The sequence below is a fragment of the Stegodyphus dumicola genome, chromosome 12 (genome assembly GCF_044657685.1).
Source record: "Stegodyphus dumicola isolate Sdum_Otavi_A_Nest chromosome 12, ASM4465768v1".
Lineage (NCBI taxonomy): Eukaryota > Metazoa > Arthropoda > Arachnida > Araneae > Eresidae > Stegodyphus > Stegodyphus dumicola.
Genome location: NC_140779.1, coordinates 76648415 through 76665589, shown reverse-complemented (window position 1 = coordinate 76665589; position 17175 = coordinate 76648415). Strand labels below are relative to the sequence as shown.

At 31.9% G+C, this 17175-nt stretch overlaps 2 protein-coding genes across 9 annotated transcripts in view; one reads left to right on the top strand and one right to left on the bottom strand.

The window, feature by feature from the left end:
• The window catches only part of LOC118200941 (uncharacterized), a 67815-nt gene extending 62295 nt beyond the window's left edge, over positions 1–5520 (bottom strand). For 3 of the 5 annotated variants that reach the window (XM_085806604.1, XM_085806606.1, XM_085806607.1), the window contains exon 1: positions 5363–5520. The gene's annotated coding sequence lies outside the window, so the exon portion shown is untranslated. The remainder of the gene's footprint in view (positions 1–5362) is intronic. The other 2 variants (XM_085806608.1, XM_085806605.1) reach the window with 2 other exon arrangements.
• A 225-nt stretch (positions 5521–5745) lies between these two features.
• Positions 5746–17175, top strand: part of LOC118192294 (uncharacterized) — a 113677-nt gene continuing 102247 nt past the window's right edge. For 3 of the 4 annotated variants that reach the window (XM_035363233.2, XM_035363241.2, XM_035363247.2), the window contains exons 1-4: positions 5746–5897; positions 7268–7542; positions 11332–11559; positions 15512–15723. In XM_035363233.2, the coding sequence (XP_035219124.1) occupies positions 7293–7542; positions 11332–11559; positions 15512–15723 (690 nt within the window). In that variant the 5' untranslated portion in view covers positions 5746–5897; positions 7268–7292. The remainder of the gene's footprint in view (positions 5898–7267; positions 7543–11331; positions 11560–15511; positions 15724–17175) is intronic. The other variant, XM_085806602.1, reaches the window with a different exon arrangement.

The following is a 17175-nucleotide window of genomic DNA, read 5'->3' as shown; positions in this document are numbered from 1 at the left end:
TCCTTCGGGTCGAAAGAGCTAAACAACAGTCTCCTGCAGGTGTTGTAACTCTAGGTCTGCCTGGAACATGTCTTTTAGACATAGAATCCTTGAATTCAAACTGATTCCATAGTCAGCAGACCACACTGTGAGAGACATTGAGACGTCTAGAAGCATCAGCTTGTGACAACCTCATTTCCATCCATCTGATCCCCTACCACCTCAACAAATCGGGCAAACAACTTCTCCTGGACATTCTCCTGTCCACGAAATTGTAATAATAACTGAAGATCAACACTCGTGAACAAAAGTTACAATTTTTCTCCAGCTCCTATATAAGTATTCATTTCTATAAAATAAAAGTGGTAGCTATTGCTTTTGCATATATTTTCTTAAACTTCGTTACTGTCTTGCAAAATGAACTGTGAATTTAAAAGTTATGGACATTTTTGTAATGGTAATCTTTCAAAAACATGCTGTTCCATAACTTTTGGAGTACACTGTACATACATACATATACAGATATATACACACAGACATAATACACATACATATATAAAGAAAGAAATTTAGAACAAATTTTTCACGAAGACTAAAAATTGAGGGTAGAGTAGACTTTAAGGTACCCCTTGTATTATGGCGAAGTTGTTGTTTGAGTTATCGCTAAGTTGTTTTTTCATTTATGGTAGCCTGAGTATAGGAATGTCATGGAAACCCTATTGTGACGTAATCGGGTGCATGATTCTGGGAAATTTTGAATCATGGAATGTTTTGTAAGTATTTTTGTGGTGTGTGTTGGTTTGATTCTTTAGACGGTAGAATGACCGAATGTAGTAAAATTAATTTGAAGTTTCTGTACGATTTGGAGCGAAAGGGGGAAAACAGCTTTAATTGACTGGTGTGTAAATGAAGGTTTACTTAGTAGCCTGTATGCATGAAGGACATGCGTCTAGTCGAACTTAAAAACTGTTTAGATGGTTTGAATGGGTTTGTAGGAAGAAAGGTTCAGATGGTCACTACGTGAAGCGTTCAATCAGAAAGAGTACCTGGTTTGGAAAAAGTCATTTGAGTATGATTGATATTTTGATTTTACGTGGCTCTGGGTGTACGAAGCAAACTCGAAAATCATGGTAAGTGAATATTTGCTTTTGGTAGTGCTTAAATGTATAACATGTTTTCCCTTTTTTATGTTATTTTATTGTTTGGTTTAAAATGTATTTTATTGAGATTATGTATTTTTTGTTTGCCTATATTGTAGAATTTGGTGCTCCTTTGACTTTTTAAGTGAAAAATATATCGATGTGTACATGGACAAAGTAAAGGGAGTGCGCAATGCAAGTTTGTGCAATTCTGGGAATTTTTTTAAAGTGAAAATAGGTCGATGTGTACATGGATTAAGTCAAAGGAGTGCACAATGCTATTTTTGTGCAATTCTGAATTTTTTTAAAGAGAAAATAAGTCGATGTGTACATGGATATTAAGTTTGTGCAATTGTTTGTCTTGTTATTCTGGCTCTGTGTAGCGGCGATTTTTGCGCCCGCTTCGCAAGCCAAAATAACGAGTCAAAGAATTGCACAAAATCGGTATCCATGTACCGCGAAAAATTGCCAAGGGGCACCCTAAACTATACTTTTACCAAAATTGAAATTCAAATGAACTTCATAATAGCCTATAAATACAGAATAAGAATATTTAAAATGTAAAAACTAAAATACACCATCACGAGAAAAAACAAAAAAGAATATAAAAGAACAAGAGGAATCCAAATAGTAATATTTACTGCATATAGCATTATGTATACACTAAACTTACCTAATCTTCTTCAGAATCTTGATTACGTGGCGGATAAACTTTTCTTATCGATTCAATAAAATTATTGAATGATTTTTTCTGCGAATTTTTCCACCATACTTCCTGCACTAAATAAAAAGCAAAATTCTCTTTATCATAATGCTTCGGAATGGCGTTTTTTATAGCACTCCACGTGCCCTCTACTGTCTTCGTATGTGCACCTGTTTCAGAATCTTTAAAATGATACTTATGGTTCACAGCAAGATGTTGAAAACCTTCATCCTCCAAACATGCACATGACTTCCAGCAATCAGATATGATTATTGTACCAGGTAGAATATACTACTTAATAAAACTTAATAAGCAATCTTTACATCTATCTCGCACAACCTTAAAAAAACACTTATTACTACCCCTTTCAATCCCACTAAATACCCATTTCGAATTCACTTTAGATAGGGCCATGGGATCCAAAAATTAAGCAACACTCTTTCACACAACACAGAATGAAGCTAAATACAAAATGCTATAAAGTACTGCAGATCTTTTTCCAGATTTCCCCCTTTTCCGATTAAAGAACTGTGATTTGTCCATATATGTCACATGACATATCTCATGATCTCTCATTTCCCTCACACAAAATAATGCGTAATCGGAACTGAGTACTTCTTACATTATTCCCAAAAACCTAGGTAGCAACCTTTATCGCCTACCAAAATGTCACCAAACTACCTGTTACCATATTCCAAAGATTAGCCAATTTTTTAAGACCAAATAGGTCTTACAGCACAGTACTTATCAGCTTTTCAATTTTATTTCTTCTTATTAGCTATAAGCGCTAAAAGTTTCAGTAAGTTTTAGATGAATTTTGATTTTAACTTTTTTAAGCTTTAGCTATTGAGTTACCGGATACTGTTTACAGCTCCCCTTTTATGATAGGTTAGTCTTCCTTCCAAAAAAACACTGCAAAGCAGGCTAGCTCCCTCTTTACTTTCAATACATGGCTCAGATTTTAAAAAATACCGCATTGAACTATTTCTTAGAGCCACAGCTCCTGGTAACTTTTTGGCGAGCTCACTACAATTTTTCATCCTATTATTTCATAATTTTTGCAGCATACTGCGGAAAAAATTTTTAAGACCAAATAGGTCTTACAACACAGTACTTATTAGCTTTTCAATTTTATTTCTTTTTAGCAGCTATAAGCACTAAAAGTTTCAGCAAGTTTTAGATGAATTTTGATTTTAACTTTTTTAAGCTTTAGCTATTGAGTTACCGGATACTGTTTACAGTTCCACTTTTACGATAGGTTAGTCTTCCTTCCAAAAAACACTGTAAAGCAGGGTAGCTCCCTCTTTACTTTCAATACATGGCTCAGATTTTAAAAAATACCACGTTGAACTATTTCTTGGAGCCACACCTCCTGGTAACTTTTTGGCGAGCTCACTACAATTTTTCTTCCTGTTATTTCATAATTTTAGCAGCATACTGCGCAAAAATTTTTTAAGACCAGTTAGGTCTTACAGCACTGTACTTATTAGCTTTTCAATTTTACTTCTTTTTAGCAGCTATAAGCGCTAAATGTTTCAGTAAATAGTTTAGAGTATCCTGAGTAGTTGAATGCTATGGAAACCCTGTCATGATGTAAATTTTGCCGTGACTGCAGTGCTTTTGAATGATGGAACAGATTTTGGATACGAAGTACATTGTTATTTTGAGGTTTACACAGTAAAATGGCTGAATGTTGTAAGATTAATTTGAAGTTTCTGTACGATTTGCAATGAAAGGGAAAAAAGCATTATTTGACTAGTGTGTATAATAGTAATGGTTGAATGTCGGAGGATACCTGCACTCTGGAGGATATTTTTGACTCACTTTTGTAAATTTATGTGGTGATGCCAGAATACCGATTCTAGTTCAGAAAATTTTAGGAAGTTTTTGGATGTTGTTAAGGAATTTTGTTTGATTGAAGACAGGGGAATTTGTAAAAAAAAGGTAAGTGGATATTTCCTTTCTGTAGTGCTAAGATGAATTTCCTTTTTTATGTTATTTCATTGTTTGATTTAAAATGTAGTTTATTGAGATTATATATTTTTTGTTGGCTGCTCCTTTGACTTTTTAAATGAATATAGATCAATGTGGACATAGACAAAATCAAGGTAATGCACAATATCTAGTTTATGCAATTCTCTGATATTTTTTAAGTGAAAATATGTTGATGTGTACATGGAAACCAAGTTTGTGCAATTCTTTGACTTGTTATTTTGGATTTGTGTAGCAGGGATTTTGGGCATAAAAACTGCCACTACACAAAAGCCAAAATAACAAGTCGAACAATTGCACAAACTTGGTGCCCAAGTACCACCAATTATCACCAAGGTAATTTCTGGTAAAAATATATCATAAATATATTCTTAACAGAAATAAATAAATTAAAAAATTTATATGTATGCATAATTATATATTTAAACACTACTGCATACATATTCATTATGATTTTAATTGAGATAATGAAATGAGTAGAAATTTTCATAGGATTTCAAATTTAATTATAGTTTTAAAATGCAAACAGGTGGAAACACAATTATTAGTCGTTTAATATAATTATTTATCAAAATAATCAAAATGTTTTAAAACTCTTATCAACCAGTTCGGAGAAATCATGCAGAAAAGCAGTAAATTGCACTATTCTAAAATCTTAATTTAAAATTACCTAAAAATCTTGTAAGCATATTTTTTTTAAATGAATAAATAGATAGATATACCAATAAGATAAGTTTTATATTATGCATAACTGTATATTTGTATGCAGTTGTACACAGAATTATCATATGGATTAATATAATGCCATCGTATTAATACATATAAAATTAATATAAAATCATAGTCCATATCAATATAAAATTCTACACAGGATCATTGTAAACCTCGTTCAGGAGGTCAAAATGGAGAATTCAAAATTTCCATTTGATATACACTTTTAAAGTTAAGTTTTTGGAATAAATGATGTAGGAGATATTAAATTGATATTTCTTGCTTTGATAAGAATAAAAAAATTAAATATCGTAGACAGACTTTCTACAGGAAAAAGTTGAAACAAAACCTTCAAGCCATTATTGCTGGCTGAACGCAAATGTAAACATATCATCTGCTAAACTATTTTTTACCGTAACTTTGATTCTACAAAGAATTTTTCCAATGTATATTTAAACACTACTGCATACATATTCATTATGATTTTAATTGAGATAATGAAATGACTAGAAATTTTCATACGATTTCAAATTTAATTATAGTTTTAAAATTATTTAAAATACTTTTAAGAAATCAAATTTTAATGTGAAAGCATAAAAAATTCGATTTCAGGGGGAAACTATTTAAAACACAAAACTACGTTAAAATTATCGCAGTTTACCACGAATTAAAAACAAATGTATAGCTCGATTCACAGGTACTGCAACTGGTTTTGTTAGTCTTCATTTGGACGAATTTTGAATTATCAAATAAATAAAAGACACACTGCTGAATAAAAAGTAAAAACATATAATAATAAGCCATTTAAAGTAATTTCCAAAAGCACTTTAATGCCAACCTGATAATTAATATTCCAAAACAAAAAATCATCTAACTTTTTTATCCAATATATACAAGTATAGGTTAGTATTCAGATATTACACATATATCTTTTACACGGTCATTTAACAACAAACGTTTACAACTTTTTTTATTTTCATTGGTTATAGATGTTGCCAATTACCATACAAATGTTAGAAATATTTGCACTCAGCAGGACGCCTTTTAAAAACAAAATAGGAAAAAAATATTTATAATATTTGCATGTTAAATCAATCAAAAGCTGCAAGATCTAGAATCTTATTGATTCTAATGTATAATAATAATAGTTAACGCAAAGCGGCCATAATCTATTCTACGACGGATTCATTTTTCGATCTGCGGGCAAAAAGATTTAGCGAGCACCAAACAATGCGTCCGTCTTTACTTGTCTGTCTATCTGTTAAACAAATCTTGAAGTTGCGTATGTGTATGAGTTGTTAAAACCATTATGCCAAAAATATGGTTCAGAGAGCAATCCAGACTTGTTTTCTTTTATCAGGAAAATCCATCTAGTAATATAAAATTCCTGCGACTTAAAAAACGATTCTAATAATGTGCTATATATTTTATTGTACAACATATGCTCCGAAAGACGATGTGTATCTTGTTTAGTTTACTGTGAATTTTTATCATTCTATTTTCCAGACGACTTTTCGAGAGGCTATAGTGACTATTAAATAAAATGCTTTTTTTTTTTTTTTTTTTGTAAATACCTTAGCTTCAAGATGAAATTTATTTATTTACATCTGTTGCTTTAGAAATTAATGTTCATTGTATAATATTTTGACAAATCTGCGGATTTCATAAGTTGGAAAAATTATTGGTACATAGGAATAATATTGTAAAATATAAGTTTAAAAATTGGGAATGAAGAAATTTTGACTTTGTTGCCAAATTTGTTTTTGACGTTTTGCTGCAGCATGCGTGTATGTAGGGTGAAGTGCAGAATCACCTTCTTATTTTGGCGCGTTATGTTCGGCGCTGAGTAAAAAGAATTGAATTTTTGTCAATTTCCTTTGACTTTTTAAGTGAAAATACATCGATATGTACATGGACAAAGTCAAAAACTGCGTAATGCTGAATTTCTGCAATTCTCTGATTTTTTTAAGTGAAAAATAGGTCTATGTGTACATGGATACCGAGGTTTGTGCAATTCTTAAAAACATGCCAAGCAGTGAGTGATTCTGCACTGACACATTCTTCCCTGAATCCCTGAGAACTTATTTCTTCTTTGAAGCATCCGCTGGTAAAATTTGATCCTTTAACTTATGAAATTGGAATTCGTAAATTTTTTATTCCATTTGGCCGTAACTAAGGCCATAAACAGTGGTCATTTTATTATCAAGGCATCTAACAGGCAGCCACTGTTGCGTTAGGTCAGACGGTAGTACTGTTCTGTTATCGGGACTGAATTCTGAAATCTGTGTGTGCATGTATGCGTGTTAATATATGCATACATACATACACATGTACATATGTACTTGCATACATGAACATATTCATTCATCCATACTTACATGCATGCATACATACATTTCTGAATACAGTCCCAGTAGCAGAAGAGTTCCCAGACAGTTTACATCCATGCCTTTTTGGGGATTCGAACCTAGAGAGAGACAATCAGAGTCACTAACCACTTTCCTTTCTGAGTGACAGAACTTGGAAGTTAATGTATCAAATAAGAATTTAGTATTGCTACCAAGGGCAAGCTACTTGCATTTCCCAGAATAAGTTTCTTATGTTTTCCATGTATTACTAAATGATTATCTCAAAATCTATTTCACTTGCAGCTATCACTGTTTTTTTTTTTTTTTTTTTTGCTTTAAATAAACTTTGAAAATGCATTTATTTTATAATGTGATGTCTTATCTTTAATATCTAGGTCTGGCTGTGTGCCGTTTGAATAAATGATGTCGTCATATAAAGAGCGTTTGGATTTAAAAGGATTAGATGATGAGGATGATTTAAGTGATGATGAAGTATTCACCAGGGGTGGTAAGTCCATACCTCTGGAGGAAAATGGAGTAAACAAGCCTTTGATGGCTCCTCGACTACGAAATAAAGAAACCTTGCAAACTAAAGTTAGAAAAGTACCCTCTCTCCGGGTTATTTGGGGTCCCATATTTTACTTTTTCATAACATTATCTTCTATTATTAGTAAGTACATAACTTTATATATATATATGTAATGATATTTTTAAATCAACTGATTAAATTAAATTCTATTAATATTGCTTAATAATGTGTTGGCGATTCTCTACCTAAATTGCATCCCTGTTCCTAAATTTTCGCGAAATCCTTTCTTTAGTATAAAATATATTAACCTGTTGGCGCCCGCTAAATCGCCAAACTCATAAATCTGTCATATTACATAAAGTACTTAAGAACACTCCTGATGAGAAGATAGCGTCACCTCGTGATTTCAATTAATATCGCTGATTGGAGGAGCCTCGTGACGCACACATAGGTATAAGTAGGCCTTCTGCTCAAGGTACGAGGAGAACGCTTGTGAGATGGATGCTAAAATAAACCTACCACTTTATATTCCAAAATTTGTCTCATTCCTGTTGCCCCGGCTGCACAAAACAAATAATGTATGAGAAATTACATTTCATATATTTTAATGTAATCAAAGGAGAGTGCCAATGAAAGTGGTCAATGCATAATAAATGCTATCACAATTATAGTGATCATTTATTTGTTTTAAATGCTGTGATTTATATAAACTTAAAAAAAAAAAAAAAAAAATGTTCAATTGCTTTAATAAAATATTCTAAATCAGTATGCTGTATAAAATAGTACATTGTTTTATAAAACTGAATATCAGCATAAAAAGAGATATTTCAAATTCAGGTATGTTCTTTATCAGTTATTTTCTGCAAAGTTTTTCTGTGCTTCTTTTGATTTATAATCATCTAATAATGTTCATTTAAAAAGCTGTTGCACAAAAAATTGTACATGGTGATTAACATGATATATATATAAAAAAACATGAAAATCTCTGTCCCTAGAAGAATGGAGATACTTCAATATTCTTAAATTTTAAGCATCATATCATTATAGTTTATACACCACAGTGCAGCTCATGAATGGCATGCATCTCTTATACAAGTAAAATATGTGTACAAGATATGGTAATCTAAAACTACAAAGATCCAAATGTCCAAAAGAAAATAATTAATTTGTTTCATTTCTTTTTATGAATCTATTAGTAAACTTTAACTGATCAATGCCCAAATGTATAATTATTTTATTTAATTTCTTGTTAGTTAAGGAATTAATAATGTTATTAAAAATATATTCTACTGATTCTATCAAGCAATTTGATAAAGAAAATCTTTAAAAGTTAGATTTGCATGTAAATGCTTAATGAATGAATGGATGAGTGTTTACAGATGCTCTCAAGTTTGTGTAATTCTCTGATGTTTTTTTAAGTGAAAATAGGTTGATATGTACATGGATACCGAGTTTGTGCAATTCTTTGACTTGTTATTTTCAAGTTGGTCGATTTTTGAGAAACGCACGATGCAGTGGGTGATTCTGCATAGAATTTTTTTAATCCTGACTTTTATTCTTTTAAAATGAGCATAACTAATTCTTAAAAAAATTGTAACCAATATAACAAATAGAAAAAAAAAAAAAAAGATGTTATTTCTTTCTTTAAAAAGGTTTTAAACGGGTTACAAACTTTGTAATTATATAGCATTAGAATATATAGTATTTGTTTATGTTTTTAATGTGAACTGAAGAAGTATCATCTTCCAGAAATAGGTACTTCTTGTCTTCTGTAGTGGTGTTGGTGCATTTGAGCTTAAGAAAGTGTGATTTGTTACCAAATATTATATGCTTACATGAAAAAGAAATTGACTATGGTAAATAATAATTCCTTCAATATCCACAGAACAGAAGTTATTTAGCATATACATATAGAAGGAATTTAATATAAATTTGCATTTACTTTAATTAGTAGTTAATAATTGTATAAATTATATAGTAGGTAATTAAATACATTTTAAAATTCTATTTATTACTTTATTTAATACAGTTTTGTTAGCAGTTGATTTTAAAAAATAACATTATAAACATGTTGAAAAGTTAAATTTTACAAACATTTTCTGGTGGCCACAGTTTAGCAATTGATATTAGTTATGCATCAAATGCATTATCACAGCAAACTTGTTACCTGAACTTTGCATTACCAAAGGTTTTCCCCCCCCCAACATATGATTGCATATTATGCCTATTTTCACAAATTCTTTAGCTTGGTAAAATAATTTTTCTTGGAGGGGTAACCATAGTTTCAGTTGATAATAGATTAAAACTAGTAAGTATAATTAAGTATTTTCAATGTAAAACCACTATATTTTTTTTAAAAGCAGAAATTTTCACAAGCCGAAGAAATGGGAACTATGAGCACACATGAAATATCATTATATTTTAAAAGCCACAGTAAAAGAAATCTCTTTAATGCAGATCCTCGCAACAAAATATTGGCTTTTGTTGATAATTGCTAGTTATTAAAGGGTACAGCCATAACACATATAAGACCAGGATGCAGAAAGCAATGGACAAGATGACCAAATGGGCCAACAACCATAATTATCACCAACTCAAAAGCCTAAAGTCTGTTTATCTGCCCAATTATCAGGAAACACCCCACATCAGCCTTCACAGCAAAAATATTAAAATAGTTAAAATGTGAGATATCGTTGAATTATAATTGATCACACATGCACATGGATCCCACATTTAAAGGAAGTCAAGGGATGACTTCATAAGTTATTTCTTTCTATACTTCGGACAGGAGCACCAACATGGAAGTTAACTTAGGATATGGTACACAGTAGTTGCAGAGTGAATTTCACTTCCATGTGGGGCATAACTGTCACTGCTAAAATGGAGAATCTGCTACATTCAGCACAAAGACTGTTCCTCCTAAGCATTTGCCAAGGCTACAAAATCTCCCCTACTAATGCTCTAAATGTGATTTCGTAACTACTGCATCTGCATCTGTTAGCACAGTGCGTGTGCTGTGACTCTGATAATAAGTTTGCGGGATAGAATTTATGTATATACTGATTATAAGCAAAGTATTTCCGAGCCACCTTTTCACTCATCTTCATTCAGTATTTCAATTAACTGTAAATCAATGGCGTGGTTCAGAGCCACTGCAGTCTATATTGATGAGTCAAAAGGAGAATATGGTACTGGCATTGAATATTGTACAACTACATGGAAGCCAGATCATAAAGACCTAGGAAAGAAAGCTCTGAAAGCATAACTCAGTTTTTCATAACTCAGCATAACTCAGTTGGTTACTTTAAAAGCTGCACTTGGCTATGCATTTTCTGATAACTCTTCTTCCCAATGTTTATGCAGACTCTGCCTCTAACCTTCAAGCAATCCAAGGCACATACTGTAAAAATCCACTTGTCAGAACCATACAAAGACATCTAGTAAATATACCAGACAACTGTAAGCCCAGTCTCCAGTGGGTACCTGCCCATACAGGAATATTGAATAACGAAATCGCAGATGCAACAGAAAGAGAAGTGACTGAGCCTCATGTACACTGATTTGATGTACCTCTCCTTGGTTCTCCTCTTTTGCATACTTTGTCAAGATTATTGTGGTGTTGCATTCCAAAGCTTTGTGAACAATTTTGCTGTAGAAGTCAAAGCAAATGATAGTATTTCGGAAGGTCATATCTATACACCCGGGGCAGTTAACGCATTGGCTGAACAAGATATATATATAAGCCCGTGGCAGTTAAGATGTTAATTTTTTATCAAAATTTAATAATTTTGATCGAAATATAATTGTCTTTTCTGGATTTAGTGAAAGCTTTCATTTTTTTAAAAATTTAAAGTGTCATAAAAATATCAAATTAAACTTTATGTTACACAACTTGGTCATCAAACTCATGTTTTTTTAATTCCCAAATAGGTATTATTTGTCTAATTGTTTTTCTCATCAATATCTTCATGAAAAATATTTCACCAAATGATCATCATACTCGATTATTCAAAGATAAAAAGTTGGTGCCTTGCACAAAAATTATCACTAAAGACATATGGGTGAAAACATTTCCCATGCTTACTACTGAAACTGCCATCAGATTAAATGATGTGAATATGGATGGGGTAGATGACATCATCATGGGATTTGGGACTGGTAAGAAATTATTTTGTATTTTGACTTTTTATTTTTTTTAAATATGAAATATAAGTATATGCAGTAGGTTTTCAATGTTGCATGTATGTAGGAATTTTTGCTGTTTTATTTTTAAATACAAAAATTCCTCAAACGATGTTTTTATGTCTGCATGTGAGAAACAGATTTGAGATAAAATATGCATTCTCTACAGTAAATATTTCATGTCGAAATTTATTGTAAGCCATCAGTAAGAAAAGACTATTTACAAATTAATTAATCTTAATAATATAAATTATATGACTATACTCTTTTTCCTTATTACAAGTTTTGGGTAATTATCAGTATCGTGGGCACATTTTCTTGATGATAATCTTTTTGGCTACTAGGCAAAATATTCTTTTGTGACATTTTGGTAAACTTTGTGTATTTTGTATTTGTAATTTTTTTCTTTGTATAAGCCATATCCTCAGCAACAATAATTTTTTGTAGGTGAAAAAACCACATTCAAAAGTTATTTCAGAACATTGAATTGTCAACTGCATGTATTATGAAATTAAGGTTTTTTTAAAAATTTTTTGGATGGCTGGAAATAATACTGCCAAAATTTATCGGAGGTTATTATTAACAACTTGGTGGGGAGTATTGTAATGAGGATTCTTGAAAGACGAAAATCCTTTTGATGCAGTTATGGTAGATTGTGTTTTGCACCAATAGTAATAGTTCCATAAAACTGCATTTTAGTGACATAAACTGAAATCGGTGAGTTTCTTGTCATATGGTATTTGCACTTTCGAATTTATTTTATTCTGTCTTAGTGTAAATTTTCAAAAATATTAGACTCGGCCAGAAAAAAGGTTTTCCACCCTGATAAGAGATGGCAGGTGATGCATTGCAAAAGGTGAATATGTGTGTTAGGATTAAGGTATCGTAAGCAATATTTGTCACTTCAGTGGTCACACTATAGAAGCATCACAGTTATAGAAGCTTAAAATATTGGCCTTTATTTTTTTGGCTACATGTTGGAAATTAAATCAGTGATAAAATTTTCGAATGCTTAAAAGCAATCAGAATTCATCATCAGTTGTGAAAATTCTCTGAGCCCAACATCATAATTATGCAGATGGTACGTGGTTTGTTCAGATAGTTTTCCAAAGGTTATCAAGATGGCCACAATGAGGAATGCATAGGGGCTGTCAACTAATGAGGACCTTATGTTGCAAGTATGCAGTGTATTTTGGTGAACTGACTCCTTCACAGTTACAGAACTTAAAGCCATTTTCTGCAGATATTATGTTTCTTGTTATATGAAATTGTCATAAAGCATCTCTTGTTCTGGAAATTGCATTTTAAGTGGTGCACAAACACATAGTATTTCATTTATTATATGCAAAAATTTTAATTTTATATGCTTAATTTTTTTATTCCATTTCTTATACAGCATGCAAATGGCGATGTAAGTTTGAAGTAAATTCAACTTTTTTGAGTTACCTTATTAATTATTCTCGCCTTTCTTGTCTTATTGCTTGGTAGCAATGTTTTTCACCAGGAAAATGGGACCCAAGGTAATTGATAACTATAACAATATGTAATATAATTTATAGGATTATTAAATAAAAATCGCATGACATAAACTGAAATCAGTCAGTTTCTTGTCGTATGGTATTTGCACTTTCGAATTTATTTTATTCTGTCTTAGTGTAAATTTTCAAAAATATTAGACTCGGCCAGAAAAAGGTTTTCCACCCTGATAAGAGATGGCAGGTGATGCATTGCAAAAGGTGAATATGTGTGTTAGGATTAAGGTATCGTAAGCAATATTTGTCACTTCAATGGTCACGCTATAGAAGCATCACAGTTATAGAAGCTTAAAATATTGGCCTTTATTTTTCCGGCTACATGTTGGAAGTTAGATCAGTGATAAAATTTTCGAATGCTTAGAAGATAGCAAATCAGAATTCATCATCAGTTGTGAAAATTATCTGAGCCCAACATCATAATTATGCAGATGGTACGTGTTTGTTCAGATAGTTTTCCAAAGGTTGTCAAGATGGCCACAATGAGGAATGCATAGGGGCTGTCAACTAATGAGGACCTTATGTTGCAAGTATGCAGTGTATTTTGGTGAACTGACTCCTTCACAGTTACAGAACTTAAAGCCATTTTCTGCAGATATTATGTTTCTTGTTATATGAAATTGTCATAAAGCATCTCTTGTTCTGGAAATTGCATTTTAAGTGGTGCACGAACACAAAACAAACACAAAAACAAATGCAGGGGTTTAGCACTAATTGTTCTGCAGCAATATCATAATGATGGTGATAAATTTCTTGATGATCATGATCATCATAGGTGATTAAACATGTATTTCTCAATTTGTTCCAGAAAGTAAGCTGAAATTAATGTATTGGCATCGCAGTGGATCAAAGGACAAAATTCAATGAGATTTTTTTTTTTAACTTAAATTATTGTTGACTGATGTGAAAACTGATGATCATGATATTCTGGGACAGAAAGGGCATTCTACTCATTGACCTTTTGTCCAGAGGTGAAATGATAAATCCTGACCATTACTGTCAAAATGCAAGGAACACTTGCTTTCTGGATGTACCTCATAATTTCTTATCTTTTGCATATTCATTGCTGCATTACCTTGGTAGATAAAATTAATTTAAGTAGAGGAAGTTATTTAATTTAACATATTATGAAAATTATCATCATCCAACCAGGATAATGGTTAGCGACACTGACTGCTGTACTGAAGGGCCCAGACTTGAATCCTGGAGAAGGCATGGATGTTTGTATGTGTGGCATGGGGGCACTCTAAATATGCACCAAGTCAAAAGCCCTCTTGAGAGGTTGGTGGTAGAGGAAGGGGTGGGTGAGAGACTTGTCCCTCAGACTTCCCTCCTGGTTTTCTCTCCATCAAAATTCCCAAGGGGGGGTTTGAAACTAAGCAAAGTTGTACTGCCAATTGTATGGTGCTCAAGGCTCTCCCAACGACAGGCACAATCTTGCACTTCTTGCCGCGATGAATTTTGTTGGCCTGTGTGGAATTTAATATCAGACAAGTAAGATAAGTGTCAACAACATAATAATAATTATCCATTTACATTCATAATTTTCATCAAAGTAAAAGCATTTTACCAACCAGTGTAAGATGCCAGATAAGCATGATCAATGATCATAAATATCTTTATTGAAAAGAAATAAATTTGAAATATTAAAATGGGTAATTGATATTTCAGAAGACTAAGGGATCTTTTGCACTTTTTTCAAATGTATGGATCAGGATGAAATATGCACATTGTGTCAAACATAATAAGCCTTGAATTAGTTGTGCTTAATAGAATAAAACCACAGAATACTACTTTTCATATTAGGTTTAAATCTAAATCACTGAGCAGGCTAATTGTGTGAGGATGGTTTTAGTTTTTAGACTAAATAAATTTTAAGAGAGTTTTTGTGGCTTTTAGAATAATTAATAATTTTTTATTAGTATATACATGAACCAGATTTCCTTTGAAAGCTGTCCATGAAGCCATTTATTGTGAAGCTGATTTTGCTTTAGTTCTTTGCTGTGATAAATGAAGGAAATCAAATTGTAGAATAACAGAATATCAGTAAATTATTTTAAGTCAACTTGCTTATTTCTTTTTATAATGACATACGCAGATATTTATAAATTGTATTGTGTTTCTCAAACTATGTAATGCATATTCTGTTCATACCATACAGAATTGGAATTAATTATATTTTATTGTATTCGGAATACAAATTTTCTAATTTGTTGGCATGTTATCTAAAATATTTATAGCAACAATAATGTTAAATTTAATTTTTTTTTGGTTCCAATTAATGCATATTGGAAAATACAAATTGTGTGCATTAACTAACCTGTCTAATTTAGAAATCTATTTAAATTGGTCAGAAAAAAATGGTTTATATTTCATAATGCTTTGTTCCTTCCTAGGTGCCGATGCATTTTATTATCCGAAGGTTGTTTGTCGTGTTTACTTTCCTAAATCTAAAGATGAGTGTGGAGGAGGTATTCTTGCCTTAGATGGTAAAACTGGCAATGAGATATGGAGACATTATTCTGCCCATGAAATGTTTGCCATCAATTGTAACACTGATTTAAATGGCGATGGTGTCAAAGATTGTCTAGGTGGTGGACGTATGGCTGTAAGTTACTTATTTGGAAGCATTTGTTCACTCAGTTGAACACTTAGTAATCATTATAGTTTGCACAATTTTGTTTAAATTTTTATGTATTATTTTGTTTTATTCAGTCATGTTAGCAGCTATGTGAGGCAGTGGTATGTCATTAAAATTAAGTGCTCATATTTTATTTTATAATAATATCAGATTTTTATTAAATGTTTTATTTTTACAAAAATGTGAAATACAAATTGTGCATAAAAATCATTTTAAAATTTAAAAAGTGAAATAAATGCAATAAAAATTTCAAAATACTGTAGAAAGTACATAAAATACTAAATAAATTTAGTTATTTTGCTTGGTATCAGAAGCTACCACATATTATTTTCTTCTTCACAGTTGATATTTTAAAAAGGTTTGAAGGTCAAGTGAGGATTTTTGAGTTTTAGGATTCATTTTGTTTAAGGGTTTGTTGTTCATTTAAGAAGTTGTTATTAAATATGAAATATGTTGTACAGTCAAAGAAGGTCTTGCGAGAGGTACTCTTAATAGTAATAGTCTCCATGCTGACTTTCTCTATACTATTAAGAGATTTATCAGTTTTCCTGTTAAAACCATCTCAATGAAATTAAAAAATATTTTTTTACTTTATGCTTTAGTACGAGGCGTATTCGGAAACTAAGTACCGTTTTGGAAAAAAAAAAAAAAAAATAGTAAAACAATTTTTTCGAATCCAATTTTATTTTTACATGAAAATACATATCTTAAACTATTTTTCAACATAGTTTCCGCCAATGATCGAACACTTGTCATAGTGGGTGACCAGTTTTTGTATACCATTATCAAAGAAACTTCCCGCCAGTTTCAATAACCATGACTCCACAGCATTTTTCGTGTCATCGTCAGATCCAAAGCTTGCGCTTCATGTGCAGGAACAAGTGATAGTCGCACAACGCCAAGTCCGGGCTGTATGGCGGGTGATCGAACTGCTCCCAATGAAACTGTCGAATTAACGATTGAGTGACACCAGCAGTATGGGGCCGAGCATTGTCATGGAGCAACACAATTCCTTTACTGAGCATTCCTCTTCGTTTGTTTTGAATGGCACGCCTAAGTTTTGTCAAAGTCTCGCAATATCGTGCCGCATAAATGATTTCACCTCTGGGAAGAAATTCAGTAAGCAAAACGCCTTTCCTATCCCAGAAGACAGTGCACATGATTTTTTGTCATGATATTGTCACTTTGAAGCATTTTTTTTTCAGAGAATGAGTGTTATCTCCACTCCATCGATTGTTGTTTCGATTCTGGTGTGAAATGACACACCCAAGTTTCATCACCTGTCACAGTTTGGTTTAAAAAGTTTTCTCCCTTATCACTGTACCGCATGAGAAATGTCAGGGCACTACCAAGTCGCTTTGTTTTGCGAACATCAGTGAGCATTTTAGAACCCATCGGGAACACAGTTTGCGATAAATC